Consider the following 20510-nt stretch of genomic DNA (forward strand, 5'->3'; position numbering starts at 1 on the left):
CCCAAAGCCTGACGCTCCCTTGACAATCTCCACTGTCAGCATCTGCGGCTTAGGAGCCACGGCGCCGGGGGAAGCGGGCCCGGAGAAATCCAGGATGTCCGGGGCCCCTCCGCTGCCGACACTGAGCAGATCAGCGCTGTTGTGCCTCTGTGGCCGCGGCCTGTCCGGACCACTCAGGTCCGGCATCGACTTTGCAGGCCGCGTCCGCGACTCCGTGCTGTCCAGGTCCTCCAAGCTCTTACTTGAATAGATGTCCTGGCGAGCCAGTAAATGTAACGTGGTGAGCACGAGGCAAGTGCCCACAAGGAAATCGGGTTTACAGTAAAAGCTCGTTAATTCGACTCTCGTTAATTCGGAAAATCGGTTAATTCGGACACGTCATCTGGTCCCTGTAAATATACGCATCACTCTATGAGACTGGGCGCTCGTTATTTCGGACACATTTGACCGCAAATCGGATAATTCGGCGACTTTCGGGCCGCTGGCGAGGCTCGAAAACGAAAAAAGAACAATTCGGAACAAAAGTGAAGCTCAAACGCAGCATCGCCATGGACATCAATTATTGACTTGGCTTGGATTGAGACTGGTTGAACGCCTTTTTTTCGCGTGTGGGTTTTGTTGCTTTGTTCCCGTTGGTGTGCTGCATCGTTGATCGCCGATTTATCGAGGAACGTTTCTGTACGGCTCCTTTAGCTTGATCGTTGCTGGTGCTTTTGTGCTGACTTCTCGTGCGACCGCACTCTCCGCCGATGGCAACGCCGGCGAAGCGGCCCAAGTACGAGGCCAAGGACTTCACCACCAAAGTAGAAATTTTGGGTGCTCTGAATAACGGGCTCTCCCGACAAGAAGTGATGAAGAGTGATGAAAGGGGATCCTTCAATCGGCGGCAAGAAGCAAGGAACGAGTAACCGTACTTTTATCCCCCAACGTGACGGGAACAGAGCGCTTGCCGCTTCTCGTTATCGGAAAGGTTCAAAAGCCACGCTGCTTTAAGAACATCAACAATCTTCCCGTGGATTACCGTGCCAACCGAAAAGCGTGGATGACGGGTGAAACTTTTGCGGTACTGCAGACATCATGCGAGCTGCTGAGCACCTTGAAGGGCTCGGAAAAATTGTGTCCGCGCGAATTTCTGCTCGAAAACAGACAAGCATCCGCGATTACTTTGTTAAGTAAAGGTATGTTGAAAAAACTCGTGCATTTATTGTGTTTATTTCGACCATTCGATAATTCGGACATTCGGTTAATTCGGACATTTTTTCCGGTCCCTAGAAATCCGAATTAACGAGCTTTTACTGTAGTATGATAGCTTCAGCAACAGAAAAGAAAACATGTACCAGTGTGACTTGCCTCTCTCACACAGTGTGCCTGGCCTTCAGTTAATAAATAATCTAAGTGGGCATTTAATGCTCAAATGAACGTATGAGAACCTTCACTAATTAAACTTAGATTAAGTCCAAATCGTCGTGGCAAGTGATGAACACACAAACTTTTACGAAAGTCATACACCATCTATGCGATCCTGACTAGACATACCGTATTTACTCGCATAATGATCGCACTCGCGTAATGATCGCACCCCTAAATTTTGTCGTCAAAATTCGATTTTTTTCCCCCCCGCGTAATGATCGCACCCCGAACTTGCCGCAGTGATATGTGGTGTGCCAAGTCTAGCTGATGATCATCATGTTTACCATCTGTCGAACGTTACGTAAATAACTCTTCAAGACTCACCAAGTGAACTGCACGCACCAAACAGATTCCTAATTTTTGCCCACCCTTGGCGGAAGCGTGCCGTATTAGAATAGCAGTAAAGACAAATGCCGTAGTTTTCACCACATGCCCGCCATGTGTTTCTACGTCTGTGGCAGCTGAACGCGCCCATCTCTGTTTCTGTCCTTTAAACATGGCTATGCTGTTGCCGCAAATTTACCGATTTAAACGTAATAATTCATTATTTCGACGGAAGAAACTGTTTTGACGCGCATGAAGCACTGACGACCTCCATGACTTACGAGAAAAAACGCGTTCGCTTAGCTCCGCCAGCCGCCATGTTTGCTTTTTAAGGCCCAACCGCATGCCCAACCGCATGCACGCGATTTTCGAGCGACGGAGACGAGGATTTTCTGTCGCGGAGGGCCATCCATCGCCGTCGCTTGTCGCGTCGCAGGTTTTGGGGAAACCAGAAAAAATCGCTTGTCGCCCGGAAGTGAGTGTGACGATTTCCAGCAACATGGCAGCATCCCTGATCCTCGTTTCGGTTGCAATTTGCTCTTGATGCTTCCAATCGGCGCGTACTTCAAGGAATGCAAGTTATAGACTACCCTCTTTACAGCCCCATCTCACGTGGAGAGCGAGGCAGCAGCCGTATTTTGTCGTTAATTTTGATCGACGGTTCGTTTTGATGTTTCGGTGGTAGTAGCTTGCTGCATTTGTGGTAGCTTGCTGCAATGTCAACATCGTCGTGTGAGGTAGCCCGTAGCCCTTCTCCTTGCGAAGCAGCGATGTGAGGCGCTGCGGCTTTTCTTAAATGTTTCATGACAGCAAGAGGAAACATTGTCGAGATGCGCCTCGATTGTGGGCTTGTTTGAGTGCCGGTTCACGATGGGGCGATACGCGAGTTTCACTGCCGCGTTTAAGCTGAAGGCGGTTGATTACGCGCTCAAGCACGGCAACCGCGCTGCCGGCAGGCATTTCGGCGTCGACGAAATCAGAATTAGGTATTGGAAAAATCAGCGTGAGAAGCTCATGGCTACCAACAGCACGCGCCGGGCTTTCCGCGAAACCAAAACTGGCAAGAGCAAAACTAACGCGCTCGACGGAACGGCAGATAACCTCCTGCCGGTTGCGACAGGGAATCGAGCGGCGACGACACTGACGCCAGTAACTCTGAATGAAAGTTAGGAGGTCAGTGAATGAAAAAAATAAAGGGCAATATGCAATGCACGTAGTTCCTGCGTAATGTGTGCGTTTATTACAAAGGTAAGCCTTACTCTACTTTTATTTTAGGTTATGTTCATGATAGCTATCGTAAGAATTCCGATACACGACTTGTTTGCGTTTTCGGTGCTCAAAATATTTCGCGGAAAATTTACCCTGCGTAATGATCGCACCCCGAAATTTGCGTCAATTTCTTTTTTTAAAAAAGTGCGATCATTATGCGAGTAAATACAGTACTTTGTAAGGTACAAAAGATAAAAGCACCCACGGATCAGCAGCAACATTTGGCATAGCTCCCACTGAATACTAATTCTATTCCAAGCAAATTTTCTAAACTGCTTTGCTAAGTACACCTCCTGATCTGCTTTTTGTTTTCTCTCGCTCCTTTTTTTTTCTTTTCCATTACAAATGCAGGAATACAGAAGCAAAGCTAGCATATGAGTTTGCTAGTCATGACCGTTTCACACGCACCCTGCATTCCTCCGCGGCCTAATTCGGTCGCAAACCTAGTGCAGCCTCGGATTTGTAAAACATTTTTGGGCACAAGCTCTGCAGGACTATCAATAAAGTTGTTACGAACCAAAAATTCTGCTCCACTCTCACTGCAGACACATACGCAATACTATGTGCCGTACAAGTGGGCTTGTCCACCGACAAGCTTGACAACACTGGCAGCTGCCGCAGAGCTCTGGCAATCACTCATCAACTTCTCCCAAGACCTAGAAGCTCTAACAGTCGGCCCTCAGCTCCAGGGCTACCAACACTTACACGGAACACTTACACAACGCCTCTTGCGCTGTGTCCCGACTCAAAGATCACCAGTAGTAAAGAAGGACATCGTTTAACTACCCGTTCTACTTTCTCAACCTTACAGTCGCTGCAGCAACACACACAACTGACAGAAAAAAATTCACCCAGTTTCATGCCATGAAAAAAATCGAACAGCGAAGCTGCAAGTGCGCGAGTGTATGTGATTGGCTAGCGACATCACGTGGTGTCGTAAATCCACCACTAGATTTCAAATGTGCGCGCTTACACTTGATTGGGCAAAGCGAGATCACGTGACTTGCGGGCTCGGGCAATGGTGTTTCAGCCAATGCCTCGTCTCATGCAATTTACCGCCGGCGCAGACAGAATTCTGCCAAGTATGCACTCCCTGTTATCTACACGACCCTCTTACGCACCCGGGTACCTTGGTTTATTACAATTTATGTAAGTGTCTAATTATTGTAATTAATGAAAGTGCAAATTGCTTTCCCAATCATCATCATCATCATTTCCTTTTATTTAGCTATTTATTCACACCCCCTTCTGGTCACGTGATCTGCGTGACTACTACTACTACTACTACTACTACTACTACTACTACTACTACTACTACTACTACTACTACTACTACTACAACAATGATGATGACGACGATGGCGCAGGGTAAACTAAGACAGCTTCCCTGTGAAACACATTCTCGATCAAATGTGCGTACACTGAGACAATGTACCTGGTAGTCATCAGGGCGAGGCCTGTGATGGGCCATGGGGTCATCGGGAGAGGTAACTGCCATGGTGGTGACAATCTCGGTGTTGGGGTCGTCGGGGTCGAACGGAAGGGCGTAGCCTCGGCACACCTGCAGGTGCACCATCTCGCCCGGCGGTATCGACTGGAACAGGCTCACCACACCTTGGTGAGTGTAGCCCAGTACGCAAATGCTGTTGACGTACACCAACACGTCGCCTGCATAAATGGAGAGAGAATGAACAGAAGCTCCCCAAAGGCGTTTCTCTAGAGCCCGAGGGCTCGACGTGCCAGCAAATAAACGTATGCTCTAGCCGTCCCACACCTCCAATAATAAACTGACCTGGCCCAAGCAGAGACTGTCTTATTTATTAACGTGGTGACAGGCTGTTGCACAAACTTCCAAGATAATGTCACACACACCCACCTTTCTTTCTTGCATCTTTTTTGTTTAACTTGGTGCTCAAATTCAGGGCTTTAATGTGCCAAAATCAAGATACGATTATGGAGGGCTTCAGATTAACTACCGTATATTGCCGATTAATTATAAGTCGACGTTTTTTTTTCATAAAATGACCTTGCAAAGTTCGGGGGTCGACCTATAATCGGAGTCGACCTATACGCGGAATCGTAAAGTCGACTTATATCTGTGGGGTACGACGAAAGGTCGTCGTCCTCGGATTTTCTGCTATTCGACGCATCGATAACATCAGCTGCAGAGGCAGCGGAATCGTGGCAACAGCTATCTCCCAACGCGCGTGCGCCCCTTTCGGAGCCGGACATTTTTGCGATCTGCCACGACGATCGCGGAACTATAGCGAAACCACGGGAGACGAAATTACGAAGCACATTTAAAAATCACCGCCGCGCGGCATTAATGCGAACTGCTTGGGAAACACGGTCTCGAAAGCAGCATTTCAAACCTTTGATAGAGGGCAAACGATGCTCTATGAATAAAGAGGAATTTATCTTGCAATGTACCCTGCAGTATTTTTTTTTCATACAATAGAAACGATTCGCTGACGAACTATCCGCGTTCCACAGAAAAGCTGGCAACACTTCGCGGGGAACTAGACCACATGACCAGTCACATGCGCCCACAAGCATCTTCGCATTTTTTTGCACTACCGCCTGTTCGCCATTTCTGCATTTCGCTTCGCTTGCGAGCAGCAGCAGTGGCTCACACAATGGCAATGACCGTGACTACGTCCTTCTCTCAAGCGACGACAAGTCGTAAGCATTGTTTCACGGGCAAATAAATGTTTCTCTGCATCACTCCCTCTTCTGAAAAACTTATTGGTAAGCTATGGCCGCAGCATGAGGCTGTGTTTGGAGTCAACTTTTTTTTTCCCCTAGAAGGGGTTGCAAGTTGGGGGGTCGACTTATAATCAGAGTCGACTTATAATCGGCAATATACGGTAACCACCAGGGAATGCGTATTATGCACCTCACTCATCAGTGTTTTCTAACCATGCTGAAAAAGTGTTGCAGGGCCCCTTTAATACAATAATGCACGCAATAATCAGGAATGCACCAGTTCTATCATTTCTGCTAAACTTTACATATGTATTTACAATACCACAATGCACGCAACAAGCTGACATAAACCAGATCTATCATTTCAGCTAGACTTCATGTACCTCAGTAGCAGGAATGCCCAGGTTCTCACCTGTGCGCAGTTTCCCGTCAGCCCAGGCAGGTCCATTGGGAACGATGCTCTTGATCTGAAGAAACTCCTCCGAGTCATTTTCGTCAGCGCCCACAATGGTGAAGCCAAAACCTCGGGCGCTCTTCACGAGCGACGTGTGGATGATGTCGCCCTGAAGCTCGGCTGGATTCCGCGTGAACAGGTAAGGAAGGCGGCCATGCGAGCCGTGGTGGTCTGTGGGTGGACGAGAGAGCACTGGCATCACACCGTGGATTTCGGAGATGGTAATAAAGCATTAAATGTGCCGAACACATATCTGTCACTGATGCACCTGTGTAGACTGTGTTGTTTTTGACAGTTGCGAGGCCCGTGCATTTCATCTTTTACCCCTGTCACACGGGCACCCGCTAACTCCGTGTAACTCCCTCGTCGTTACGTCAACGGAGATGCGGTCCGTGTCACACGGTCTCCCTTACGCCAAGGAAGTTAAACGGGACGTTTCGCAAAGGGAGTTCGGCGATCTCCATTAGCGGCCGAATGGAGTACTCTCGTCCCCAGTAATCTGTAGTTACGGAAAAAACCGCATACACAAACAGCTGCAGTCAACACAATAATGAATTTTATTAATTTTGAAAGATATTTCACTGCCTAATCCATTCATAACGTGCGTTTAAAGAAAAGAAATACGCATATAAGTGCACATACTCTCTGCACCATGCGTCGAGAAAAATCGTCGTGCCGCCATTTTAAATAAGTGTCTCCGAGTCCGTGTGCATCGTCTTGTTTACGTCTGTGCATCTCGTTCCCTTCTTATTGCGCTGCCCTTCATTCTACTTCAACACTACCAATAGTCATAACAGTGAGTGACGCGGGTTTTCTTCCTTCTTCGTCGACGCCGGCACTCGTGCTGGCAGTACATGCGGACTGTTGTGGGAGCCATACGCAGCAAAGGCTTCGTGGACTGGACGTTAGACCTGTGCTCAACCGAAATTGGAAAGGACAACGTGATCTGGGTGGTAGCGCTACTTCAAAGAGCTCGGCGACAACTTGCAGCGTGTTTGACAATCGGTACGCGTAGAAAAGGCCGCGTACCAAAACAAGCGTACAGTGTTGCCAGCACTCCTGTCAAAATTACTGCCAACATACTTGCAGGTACACGTTTATGTGATAAAGAAAAAAAAATTGTATCGGTGTGATTAATTTATTCTTTATAATCACACATACCATTGAGAATGTTTTCAGCGTGGTTACACGCGAAATCTTGCATGCAGACGTAGGTGCAGCAGCGCCTAATGGACCCCTTGCGGCTTCTGCCCGAAGCTCGTAAAACTGCCGTGTGACATGGGCACAACTCCATTTCCGTCGAACTCCCTCATGGAGTTTTACATTGATGGAGTTCAACGAAGTTCGGTGGTGGCCGTGTGACAGGGGTATTTAACTTTACTGCTCAAGAAAGCGTTACGTGCTGCCTGAGCCTCCGCTCTGGCCATCTTATCTACAACACTGTACCAACCGGGCTGTAGACATCACGGATATGCCTACAGACCAAAGACAATAAAGCTTGTTGCTGGGTCAGTTGGCTCATACTTGAAAGGTAAATTGGTATGAACAAATTGTACACAAGGACTTACTAAGAAAAAACGCTTGTCTGTGTTTTTTCTTACTGTTTCCTTGCATACAATCTGCGCATACCAATATACCTTTCAAGACTAACAACCTCCATGGACATGATACCTGCTAAAATTTATAAACTGCAAACAACAGATTGTAAGTGCTGTGCTCTCGGGAGCACTCTAGCTGTATTCATGGAACCGAACATTACTCTCATAACAATTCTCATCCCGATTCCCTCATCCCTCTGGGACTATCAGATAACATTTTCGCAGCACCGTAAGGTCTCAACCACAATGTACATTTTACTTCAGAAATCACGGCCGTGTAAGTCACAACTGGTGATTTTGTGATAAGCAGGCTGAAATGACCTATCTTACTCTTATTTACAATGCCTGTACTGTCACTTTATTTCATTTACAGCAACCAATGTCATAAAAACATTAACTTGACACTTAAGCACACGAAATGACTGACACTCTATGGCTGTCGTCTACGGTTGCTACACAAACGTTTGTGCTGTGAATGTAGGCAGTTTGTGCATGTTTATGTCTCCCGTAGCAAGCGTGCGTTGTGCTGTGTGCAGCAGAAAGCTGTGCGGCAAGTGCTCTTTCTGGCAAGGCACACCGTGAGGGATTAAGGAATGGCAGGAGAAACACCCAGGGCATCAGTGCATGTGGGCAACCAGGCAGATGTCATAGAATATGCTTTAAAGATGCCCGAAACTAACTCTCTGGGATTTTTGCACACAATTGAATAAATATGTCGAACTCACACAAAATGCTGCAATGATAACCTCTCATGAACGTGACAATGCTATGTGCAGCAGGGAATGTCACAAATGGCATGTCAGCATGATGAGAGAATGGTTTATAACATCCTCTCTTTTTTGAATAGGAGTGGCAATATTTGCATGGACTATTTGCATGGTGACACATTGTAACCTAGCCCTTTACCGATCTCATTTGCCTAAAAAGGTTACCCACAGCCAATCCCAACCCCATCTTTCCTCTGCTATTTTTCATCCATTTACTTGGAACATCTCTCACTTATCTACACTGCTGACCTATTTCAAAGCACCTTTCTTATCCCCTCTGAATCCAAGAACACCTGGAAGGTTAGCGCACGCCTCGTCTTGTTGCAAATTCCACCCAATGCACGCTGGCAACGTCTGGTGCTGCACCGTGCTACCACATTCCACAACATAAGCCATTCCATGCAAACATAACATGCCAGCCTGTTGCATGCATCCTCTCCACAGTTTTATCTCAGTGACAACATCCAACAGCTCACATGCACCAAAGCCAATAACGTGAGGTTTCCCTTTACAGCCCGTTCTCAGGCCAATGTTAAGACAAAGCCAGTCAGCCAGCAGCAGCCGCACAGCCCACCTGAGGCTGGCAGGGCCGCCGCTGCGCAGGGAGACGAGCCATCCTGTGTAGTGGTGGGAGTGGCGGGGGGTGGCCGGTGGTGCGTGCGCAGTGCAGCGGCAGCAGCCGCAGCTGAGGTGGGCGTCGTTGTGATGGTGCCGGCGGGCCGGTGGTTGGCCGAGGGTTGCAGCTGCTGGGACCCGCCTCCCAGCTGCATCAGCAACCCTCCTCCTCCTTCCTGGCGGTGGTTGGACAGAGGACCGGCCGGCGGCACCCTCTCGGAGCCAGGGGGCGGCGCTGCTGTCGTCGGGGGCATGGCCCCTTCTTCAGAGGACGAGGGCGAGGTGTTAGTCGCGGGCTGGTCTCGCAGGCAGGGCAGGCAGGGGAACAGCGGGGAGTGCCGCGAGGGGGGCGTGCGCGGTCGACGGCACTCACGGTTATTGTTCGCAGCGGAGGAAGACGTCGAGGCGCCGCCACCGCCGCCGCTCGTAGTCGGGGACTGCTGCCGCTGGTGGTGACGGTGGTGGTGGGAAGGGCTCGCCGACGACACGCCAGGGATGGGGCTGGCGTCACGGGGCTGGGATGCGCTGCTGTTGCCTAGCAACTGCTGTTGGGACGATTGGGAGCCCTGCGGGCTGACCGCCGCCAGTTGGCCGCTGCCAGGAGAGATGCAGCCGCCACCCCCACTGACGCTGCCGTTACCTTGCACCGTACTCACACCAGAGCCGGGTGAGCCTGTGAAAACAGGAATGAAAAAACGGTTTACGTTAGACCCCATCACACGGGTGGTGCCAATAGTCATCCTGATAAACAAGGCAACATAAAGACAAACATGTTGGCAACAACAGTATAATGAAGATGGATCCAACTACAGTCTGATATGATACTAGACTAATGGTGAAAGTGTACTAGAAACACACAAGTCCTTCTCTCGTACAACAGGTGTGCAGGCTTTGTTCAATGAAAACATGATTGACAGTGCTTCAAGGCATATGTAGTTTTATGCACTGCTCGCTTCCTTCTAAGCAAACTGCTCGTGATACTAACTGCTGGACGTTACACGAATGTGCAGCCCCTTTAACATTAACATAATGTTAACATAATGAGTGACATCAGGCTATAAGTGACACAAAAGAGTTCCAGACAAAGCAGCTCAGTTAGAGCCTACAGTAGGAAAGTTACCAGGTGTACGCCAAAAGTCTCGCTTTAACACTCACCAGGTGAGGCTTGCAGCTTCAGATGGGGAAGTGGGCTTTCGTACTGCGTTCTCCTGTTGACATGGCTGCAATAAGTGACAGCACGTGAGGCACACTGCAACTCATCACAAATGTCAAAACACGCGATACGGTTTATGACAGGCAACCAAAAAACTCACTCTATATAATATGTCCCGTAGTGTGGGTCGTCAATCCTCTCCCAGCCGTACGGAAGCTCTGTGTGCAGTAAATGAAGAAACAGACAGAGAGACAAAAGAGCACATTAGCTGGGGCCGCGAACACGAGAGAAATGCAGTGTGCAGTGATGCAAGCCTTACGCACCTCAAGGCACTCACCTTCTTTAATGAGAGGAATAGCGATACCATGCGAGTTAGAAGGAAGGTTATTTTGCATAAGCACCAAGCCTTCAGTACACAGGCAAGCAGGCTTCAGTGCAGAGAGAGACTCACCGTACTCCCCGTCGTACGACACTCGCGACTTGCTCAGTCTCGGGTCATGCCACTGCGATGTGTTCGTGTTGTGGCTGAAACGGGACGAAACGCGGGACAACAGGTAAGTTCGACGCCCTCATACAGAGGCCATACAATCACGTCAAACCATGATTGTCACAATGACACCCTGCCATTACTCCATAGAAGCGTATTTGTGACCTCTATGTAACAAAGTGGCAGCGGGAGGCACCCTTGATATAACTAATTTTTACTACCAACAACCTAGGGATACTGTCCCGAATTTTGTCATTTTAGCACAAGCAGGAGCCACATGAATCTTCTGCGGTTGCCCCGCCGACGAGAGCGCGAAGCGGTGACGTCGCGCAAGGCACGCTCGAAGCCTCGGCGACTTCGAAGCAAGAGCGAGCGCTTGTTTATGAGCGTGCCCCTCCCTCCCTTCAAAGCTCATCAAGTTGCTCGCGGATGCCACCACGCTAACTACGCCGGCTTTCTTAAAAAAAAAAAAGAAAGAAAGAAAATCGGCTTTTGCGTTAGCAGCGCCACTCTTCAGTTGTTGCAGTAGTCTCTGAACTACACTTTGTTAACAAGACACCAGGTGACGCCATTAAAAAAATCCTTGCTCTGTGTCGTTATGCTTCAAGTTCGCGCTGCATATGTGGGGCTGCGTCGCATATGGAGTTCACTCTTCGTTTTCGACGCCATGCGCGCGCATAGAGCAGCCCGTGACGACGTGCAGCTTTTGCGATTTTTTAAATGCCGACAACTGTGTCGTCACTACCGAGGAGATGTCAGATTAGGTGCAGATGGAAACTCTCCGCAACCACGGTGACAACGATGGATCTTCGGAGGTCGACTCATCACTGTCGTCACGCGCTTTGCCGTCTTGTGCCGCGCCACGGGTTCGCGAGACCGTGGCCTCCGAGACTGGCTCCGGCAACGCGCCGTTGCATTGCCACAGCCAATCTCGGAGGCCACAGCTAGACGATGACGGAGCAGCATTGTACTGATGTCCTACGAACATTCAGTATTGCCATCCCTCACAAACAAGCAATAGAGCAAAATAATGCAGTTTTTTGCTGCTAAATGAATGTTTTGGGTGAGCTCTGCCTTCAATTCCCCTCGTGTTTAATTTGTGCATTTCTTTTCTGAATTTTCGTGCTGAAACTGGATATAACGAAAACCTGTTTATAACGATTTTTGGGAGAATTCGTCAATTTCGTTATATACAGGTTTAACTGTACCTAGTCAAACTGAGAAAAAAAGACGATGGCTTTCACCTTCAAGTCGTCATAGGCAATTGCATAAGAGACCATGTGACTTTTGTAACAATGACAGCACCCTCACCTCAATGCCTGAAACAAGAGTCTGCAAGGCACTCATTATTAAATAGATACTCCTTAGCTTTTTGCATTCGTTCTGCATCAAAAGTACTGCTTGCAACGCAAGTGTTCTGCCCCAAGCAAGAGAATAAGAAGAGCCTGGCCCGCGCCCTCACTTGATGAAGTAGGGCTCTCCGTCCTCGGTGTAGGCCTTCTCCCAGCAGGCGGGAAGCGGCTCCAGGTCGAAGGCCCCGGGGCTGGCATCTCGGGGAGGACCGGCCCCATTGGGCTGCAGCAGCCCCTGTGACGGGCTGGGTGACGGGGCCGGCTCCTGGGACTTGGCCGTCATGGCCTCCACGTTGGAGCGGTTCCTGCGCCGCTTGCCTTCCGAGGATGGGTGCGCCCCAGGCAGCAGCAGGCCTTCCTCCTGCGGCTTGGGCGTGCCGTAGTGGTTGCCTGCGCACACCGTGAGCGCCCCTTGCGTCATTACACTGAGGTCAAAATTCCAGGTTGGTCAAATTACGGGACTTAAAGAGGCCCTGCCACACATTTCCAAGTAATCATTGAATGACCTCACTATCGTAGTTCATTCCTCACAAATCAACTGCCGCAAAAATTCTTAGGATCCATCAAGTATGCGCAGTGTTACAGGGATTTGTTGTACGATCTAAGCGCTTTCTCTATCCTTCCCTCCCAGCGAGCACACTGAAAGCTACAAAGCGTGGGGATGACAACGGGGCAAGAAGCTACGTCCGTAAGTCATGACCTTTAGCACTTTCTTTTCTTGTTATCCTTTAATGCACGGCTCACTTTCAGTGTGATCATGAGCGTGCTGATGTAATTATATAGTGTTATTCTAGCACTGTTTAACAGAGTGTGGCAAGGGCACGTCGCAGCATACCGCGGCAGCAGCGGTAACTATGCAGCTCATGATGCCCAAATCAACCAATGGCATGTTGCGCTTTTGGGTATGTGACAGTTGATTTTTGGTGTATGGCATCATTTGTTGAGAGAAGAGTGAGCGATTTTTAGCTGACTTTGGAATTGAACTGCAATTACCATGCCACTTGCGGTACTACAATGTTTGGCTCACATGTGCGCTGGAGCCTTGACTACCAAGTGCACTAGCAGCTTCTGACCATGTTAAAAAAGTGTTGCAGGGCCCCTTTAATGTCCCTAAGCAACACACATCGCATACATGCTCATGAGAAAGTTTGTGCTATGCCAGAAATGTGCATAAGGGGAGGTGCCGGGCAACGTGCCATTGCGTATATAAGCAAAGCAGGCTGACCAATAGCAATGAGCACTTACAAACAAAAATGTCTGCAAACTCTTTTTTAAGTTTGTTACATGTAGTCATAAGCAAGCGTGGGGTTCCGCATTAGGGGGAGCACCAAAGCCTGACAATGCGGCCCCCTCCCCTCACACACACAGATGCTAATGCTGGCTTTGTGACAAAATAAAAAAGCTCACTTGCCCAGACTGTATGATTTAGCCCCAATAAAACATGAATATTATAACTGCAGAAACTTTTCAGCACAAACTTAACAAAGACGAAGAACACACGAAACAAAACAGGTACTCATCCTGTTGCTTAGTGTGTTCTTCGTTCAATTTGCACTAAAAAGCATGCAGTTATGAATCAATGCCAACAAGTTCAAACCAAGATTCTGCTAGAAGAATTGTATCTTGGATATCATTCTGCAATAAAAAAAATTATACAGGAACTACCGCCAAGGGCTTTACAAAACAATGCTTCCAGAAATTTCCTCACCATTTACCTAAGATATACGAGCTTCCATGCACAGTTCACTAAATATTAAAGGTTGCACAACAATTTGTACCACCCACTAACCCCTTCGGTTTACTTGAGGGGGAGGGACACACACCGCTGCATGCAGTTCTCTAACACGCCCCTAGATCTTTGTACGCAGTCATTCGACATTCCAGCCAAATTAGAATGCAGCCATCACAGTCTCAAATCAAATGAGAAATCTGTACTCTGCAGCAGAAAATTCTTCCAGCTGGATAGATTCATGAGCAAGAGGGCATTAAGCACCACGGATATGTTTGAGACTGTAAAAGGCACTGTACTGGAAGTCTCCCAAATGAAATTTAACCATTTTTGTCATGAGCACACACGCACACACACTTACGCACGAATATCTCACACTGACACACGAATATCTCTACACATGAGCAACAGCGCACTTTGTATCCATTAAAACACAGCCACCATACACTGTAATAAAACCGGCAACATTGTGCTCATAATCTCAAAGCCATGAAACTACTAGTGACGCACTTGTTCCCCCCTCTCTTCTTTTTTCTGGTGGTGGTTCGGTGTCTAGTTCATTAAAAAAATAATTAAAAATTTGAAGCAAGGGCTTGAACAAAAATACAGACCGTGGTGTTAGTGAACAAAAAGTGCACATGTACAGTGAACGCCTAAATGAACTAACGATCACTGACATAAAAATAAATCTTCAAAGGGAAATGCTGACAAAGGCGACGCTCTAACTCCAACTATCTTTTTTTTAATACCCGAAGAATGCTCTCAGACAACAAAGTGCACCAATGAATGAATTATGCAATACAACAGCTGCAAGAAAGAAAGAAGAAATTAACACTTCAGTGAATGTGTTGACGGCAACCTAGTCAACAAATAGCCAGATCACACAGCATTCTGAGAGCAGGAAAGGAACCGCGCGCGTAAATTATGACTGCGAAACCCACGCCTGCACATTCTTCATGCAAGACAAAACAAAAAAGGAAAGGATGAATAATTAGATACATAGAATGTGAAATGTGCACTTGCCTTCATATATTCCACTCTCCAGTAGGCTCCCGCTTCTTTCGAGGGCCACAAACTCCTCTATCGTCAGAAACGTGTAGTCCACACCGTTCACTTCTCCTTCCCGGGGACTTCGTGTTGTGCCTGCCAAGACACAAAATGTAAAGCTACGTGAAAGTACTGCTTGGCCTGTTTGCAGCCTAATACTACTTCATTTATTAGTACAACAACTCTTGTGTTTTCCTTTATGTCTTAATTGTTCCTAGATGCCTCTGTCACCATTTTTCTTCACCTATGACACAGCAGTGGACCACCATACGTATTGATCCATGCCTGAATGCACAGTGCACATTAAAACACCCACACTGAAAACACATATTTTGTAGGAGGAAAAATTACTTTTACATAGATGCTGAATTTTGTACTCTCGTTGCTAATACAACCTAACATAGTCATAACCAAACTTTGCTGCCGTTACAAATCAATGTTTAACGATCCTGTTCGAGAAATATTCTTCAACCAGTGTCATAAAATCAAGCAATACAGACATTCTTGCCACTGGAAGGCACTTCCAGATAACTTGAGACATGTTCACATGCTTGGCTAGTAATAGTACCACTCACTTAAATCTACTGTCCCTTCTACGCAGGGCTTTATCTTACTGCCAATTTCACAAAGCACAGCAATTCTGTGGTAAAAGCAGTTGTGCAGTCAAAAGAAGTACCTACACAGACCTGTCAAGAGCTCCTTTAACACTATTCATGTACATAACTTCCTGAAATCTCCCGTGCCTTTCACTGGCGTCAGCAGCCACAGGCCTCACAGGTTTTGTATTTGTTGTGTGCAGCGACCTGTCTTGGTCAGCAACAAAAAGTCAACAGGTGACGTACAGCAACTTGAAACAAGATGCTGATGCCTAAGGCCATAGTCGTCTCACACTTTAGCAGCCAACTTTCTTACTGAGGTCTATGCGAACAAAAGTTCATGCCACTACAATCAACAGTGTGTAATACATATTTGTTTTTAATATACGGAGGTTTGCTGACTTGTTTATGTGCAACAGCTATAGGGGCAGATGTACTGAACCGAAGTGAAAATGAAGCACTGCCACTGCTTCCGTACCTCCATTAGCATCTCTTAGCGTATTACAGAGAACGGCCACACGTTTCTAGACAAATGGTCAACTAATTCTATGGAATATAAATGTCTGCCACCTCTGGTGATCGATTCCAGCCTGCAAAAGCAAGCAGGCAACACATGAGACCCGGTTTCCTGTGCCATTAAAAGCCTCTGTGCAGACGCAAAGAGCCAAAAAGTTCAAATTGGCACAATACAAATCTATGCATTTATCCTAAGGAATATTCAACCGCTCACTTCGGTGAACTCTGTCCCTTCTTTACTAAATGTGTGCAAAAGCGGTATTAAGAGACTGATCGGGATCAAATAATGTTTGCTGGGCATCACAGTAGTCTTTTGTGCCCACTCACGGCCTTAGTAAACCTTGGCTGCTTTCTCACCCAACCTTAAAAATTGTTTTCCAAATGCTGCAATTCGAGCAGGCTAATGTGTTATTGGCCTGAAACTTAATGACTGAAACTTAATAACAACTAGACCCATTTTCAAGAAGGGTATTAATATATGTATTTAAATATTCTGTACTGACTAACTTACCAAATTCTGAATCTAGTATACTTCGCAGAGAATCAAATGTGGTCAACTGCATGGCTTCCCCAGAATAATTAAGAGACATGTTTGGGTCAACTTAAAGGTGACACGTCCAAACCTACACAGCATGTCCGCTGACGCATCAAAACTTTGTTACCACAAGTAAACAACAAGAAGCTGTGCTAGAAGACAAACACTGCCGGCAGTCAGCTTGGCTCACTCATTTGTAACAAGAACTATGCTTCGTGGCTGCACACACTGATGCCTGACATAAACACAAAACAGTGTTCTGAATTAGGGCACAATGCTTAGCTTCATCTTCAAACTGGCGCACACACGAAGACATAATAACAAGATCAGATGATAAAAGCGCTGCATAGTCAGTTCTTTGTGTCTTCGTGTATGTGCGCTGTTTGAAGATGAAGTTATAGACAGCTCGCGCATGATGTCGTGGATGTAGCCCGTAAACATACTACTACTCCAAGATGGTGGCTTTGATGACTTACAGCAGCATAATCGCGCTGCCGTTAACATGATTCAATGTGATGACGCGACCGGAACGTTAAAGGCCTCAGTGCGTCAATAACGAAAGAACCCACATGCAATTTACGTCAACGTGACATCACAAGCTTCGCACCCTACCAAGCGGCGCTCCAACATGGCAGTTTCAGTGGTGTTACTACACAAATTGCTACGCAGTTCAATGCTTAGCTCACTACATAAAAATAAGTGTTCATCTTACAAGGCACTGTGCGCAGGTAGAGGTTGTCCCTGATGGTGTTCTGGAGATCATGGTCGATGGAACCTTTCTGGAACCGTGTGTTCAGGAACTGCCTCAAGTCCTTGGTAAGGTAGGCCTGCAAGATGCGATCGCCAAGGACGTTTCGGATGAGTTTCGACCTCGCCGTCATTGTAAGCTCAGGCGAGCCACAACACCGCATAGATCGAAGAAACCATCGTCTCAAAACCAGCGAACGCTGTTTTCGAGGTTCTGACGGACCGCGCAACGCACGATGCGAACGTTTTCCAAACACAAGTGCGCGTTCAAGAAAACATCGAGAACGCTCCAAGCAGCTAGCGGCGACGGACTTCCTCACACAACCCGGCGAGCGTGTGTGCCACATTCGTGAAGCGAAGCGCTTGTGCGGCACGAAAAACCAGGTTTCGATAGGGTCGCCACCGGAAACATTTCCCCTCCCGTATCACTCGAGAAATAGGGCCTGCTACACCGATCGCTTATCGTCTGCTTGGCATTACTTTCTCGCGCACTTCCTCAAGCCGCGCCTACTACAAGCGGCTTCCGAGCGCGCACATATACACTTCTCTGTTTGTTTACTGCTGCCGTTCTCTTCTAAACGCTGGTTTGACCTCCCGTGCGCCATTACAAGTGCCGCGACATTCCAAGCAGAGTCAACCGCTTAGATCACCACCCAAACAAGGCGCGGAGAGGGTGTCGATTAAACGTCCAGCACGTTAAGGAATACGAGATGGTTTATCGAGCGAACTGCCGACACCTTTTTATTCTTTCCTCCCCAAGCAAGATACTCACCTGCTCTGACGCATCGCACAGACACGGCACTGTCGTTTCGTGCGCTGTAATTGAGTAGAGACAGCACGTCGTTTCGCGTGTAACCAGCCACACGATGTCCTTGGATCTCCAAGATCGTGTCGCCGTCTTCGATTCGGCCGCTCAGGAAATTCACTTTATCGAAATTAACACAACTAAAGTAAGCGAATTCGCCCCGGTCGGAGCCACCGTCGACGGTCAAGTTCAAATTTCCGTTGTCATCGGCGGTCAGCACCGCGTCGTAGATAGCCTGGCTCCACGAGCTGTACTCCTTTCTGACTTGGTTCGGGCCCGTGTGTGACTTGGGACTCCTGCTTGGACATCATTTCGACGTCGGTGACGGCGCGCTGAGCAAGTATTTCTCCGGGGCACAACACAGCGAGGCGCTAGGCCTAATGTCGAAACGGGCACCGTCTCCGCGTCTCATGCTCTCCGGCGTGCACACACATCAAAACCAAACACCGGTGCTGTCGCCGGACAACGCGCGGTTCTCTCGGCGATCCCGTCGAAAGCGATCTTCATCCGATTCCCAGTGGCACCGACCAAAAAAGAAAGAATTCCATCACTCGAAGTCGACATAAACAAACCGGACACTCAGATTTCCTCTGTTTCCCCGTCCGGAAAAAGCAGGCGCGCCGCTTCTGCGCATGCGCCGTAACGTTTTCCGTCCCGTTCCGTCGGCTCTCCGGCGGCTCCCGTGCTCGGCGATGTGCGGCGGCGTGTGTAGTGGGGGCTTTATTTCGCACCGTTTCGTGTCGCGGCTACGGCGAAAGGAAAGAGGATGCGGTGGCGGTCGACAATGACATCGTTTCTCCGGTTTGACATTTGAACGCGCCGCTTTCCCGCGGCGAGGGACGCGTGCCACGTCGTAAAATTACGCCGACGGACGAACGGGCGTCTCGAAGCGCGCCGTACATACTACGCTCCGTCGCCCGGTCAGCAGTGCCATTCGCGGTCCTTGACCTCATACCGCGTGCGAGATTTTTATAACCGCGTCGCATTTTCGCCCCGTCCCGATGTAGGCGGCCAAGGCGACGACAAAATGACTCCTGGGGTCGCACGGTGAGGCACATAAAAAAAATGTACAGTGGACGATTCGGTTGCGTCGCGCTCTACTTACGCCGGCCATGGCCCGCCTCTTTCCTCATCCCGCAAGCGACGTCGGCGCGTTTATATAATGATGACGTAGCAAGTTTATGTAAGCAGCTATATATACAGCCATTGTTATATTTTAGGGCGTTCACAACACTGCTACAGCAGCTGCCACTGAAAAGGACGCCGCAATTCGTTATAAGCGATATTCGTTGAAAAGGAACCCAATGAGAAGTCCGCTTTACAGCGTAAGACGTTGTGAATGTGACAATATTTACCGGTTTCTCACTACTCAAATGCAATAATGCCCGCTCTCTGGATTGCCACTTTATAGTTAATCCCTTAATTCAGAACAAAATCCTTTGGCCTACCCGGTCTTCAACACAAGCCGCTCCCTGTTGCGGTTTCGTCCGTAAATCGGATTAAATTATAGTGAACTAGAACACTGTAATTGAGTGGCAAACATAGATCACTGTGACTGTTTGTAGACAATGTTGGTGTGTAGTACTTGGACGGTGCTATAGTCATGACTGTTTTGTTTGTTTTGTCGCCTACTGTGGTCACAGACTCTTCTTCTCTTTCATTCTTTTACAACCCCCTCCCAAGTACAGGGTAGCAAACCGAAGGCTTCCTCTGGTTAACCTCTCTGTCTTTCATATATATATATATATATATATATATATATATATATATATATATATATATATATATATATATATATATATATATATATATATAATATATATATATATATATATATATATATGGGTGACAACATGCAATGCGTACGCAGCCCTCTAAGCACAATTAAAAACAGCTTGGACAGCGGCGACACACGCGAATGTGGCGGTAACGTGGAACCTCAGAAGCCCGCCCAAGCGACCTCAACCTGCCGCCAGGTCTGAGAACTTGACTCGATGCCAATGCCGTGCTACCTGTTTTTCTTTATCGGCGTTTCCGACACGCCCACGGCCGGGTTGCGATCGCGGGGCAACCAGGGCCAACGAAGCGACGAGCGGACGATGTCATTCGATTCCCAAGCTTTTGCGTGGCTTCCCGTAACGCAGGAAGCTGTCAGAAGTTCACGACGCGTGACGCGACGCGCTGTCTGCTGACGAACCTTGATCGCGGGGTGGGTGGGCCCGGCATTCCGGCTGTTTACACGCACCGTGCGTTTCCCCGGGATACGCACGCGCGCGACGCCCGAATGTCCCTGCTCTCAATCAATCTGTCCCCGCGAAACCCTCTACAACTACGTGGTTCAAGGAACACAAGAGAACTGAGCTAGTCCGCAGTGGTGGATCATTAATTCTGGAGGAAATA

The 20510-nt window shown here is 48.1% G+C and overlaps 1 protein-coding gene across 1 annotated transcript in view; it reads right to left on the reverse strand.

The window, feature by feature from the left end:
- LOC119396351 (membrane-associated guanylate kinase, WW and PDZ domain-containing protein 2) overlaps positions 1–19138 on the reverse strand; it is a 64929-nt gene extending 45791 nt beyond the window's left edge. The window contains 12 exon segments of the mRNA XM_049417062.1: positions 61–255; positions 4439–4671; positions 6122–6334; positions 9103–9816; positions 10299–10363; positions 10457–10514; positions 10748–10821; positions 12246–12525; positions 14888–15007; positions 17271–17385; positions 18067–18399; positions 18401–19138. Coding sequence (XP_049273019.1) covers positions 61–255; positions 4439–4671; positions 6122–6334; positions 9103–9816; positions 10299–10363; positions 10457–10514; positions 10748–10821; positions 12246–12525; positions 14888–15007; positions 17271–17385; positions 18067–18399; positions 18401–18421 — 2421 coding nt within the window. The 5' untranslated portion in view covers positions 18422–19138.
- Positions 19139–20510: the final 1372 nt, after the last annotated feature.

Source organism: Rhipicephalus sanguineus, chromosome 6, assembly GCF_013339695.2.
Source record: "Rhipicephalus sanguineus isolate Rsan-2018 chromosome 6, BIME_Rsan_1.4, whole genome shotgun sequence".
In the NCBI taxonomy this organism is placed as follows: Eukaryota; Metazoa; Arthropoda; class Arachnida; order Ixodida; family Ixodidae; genus Rhipicephalus; species Rhipicephalus sanguineus.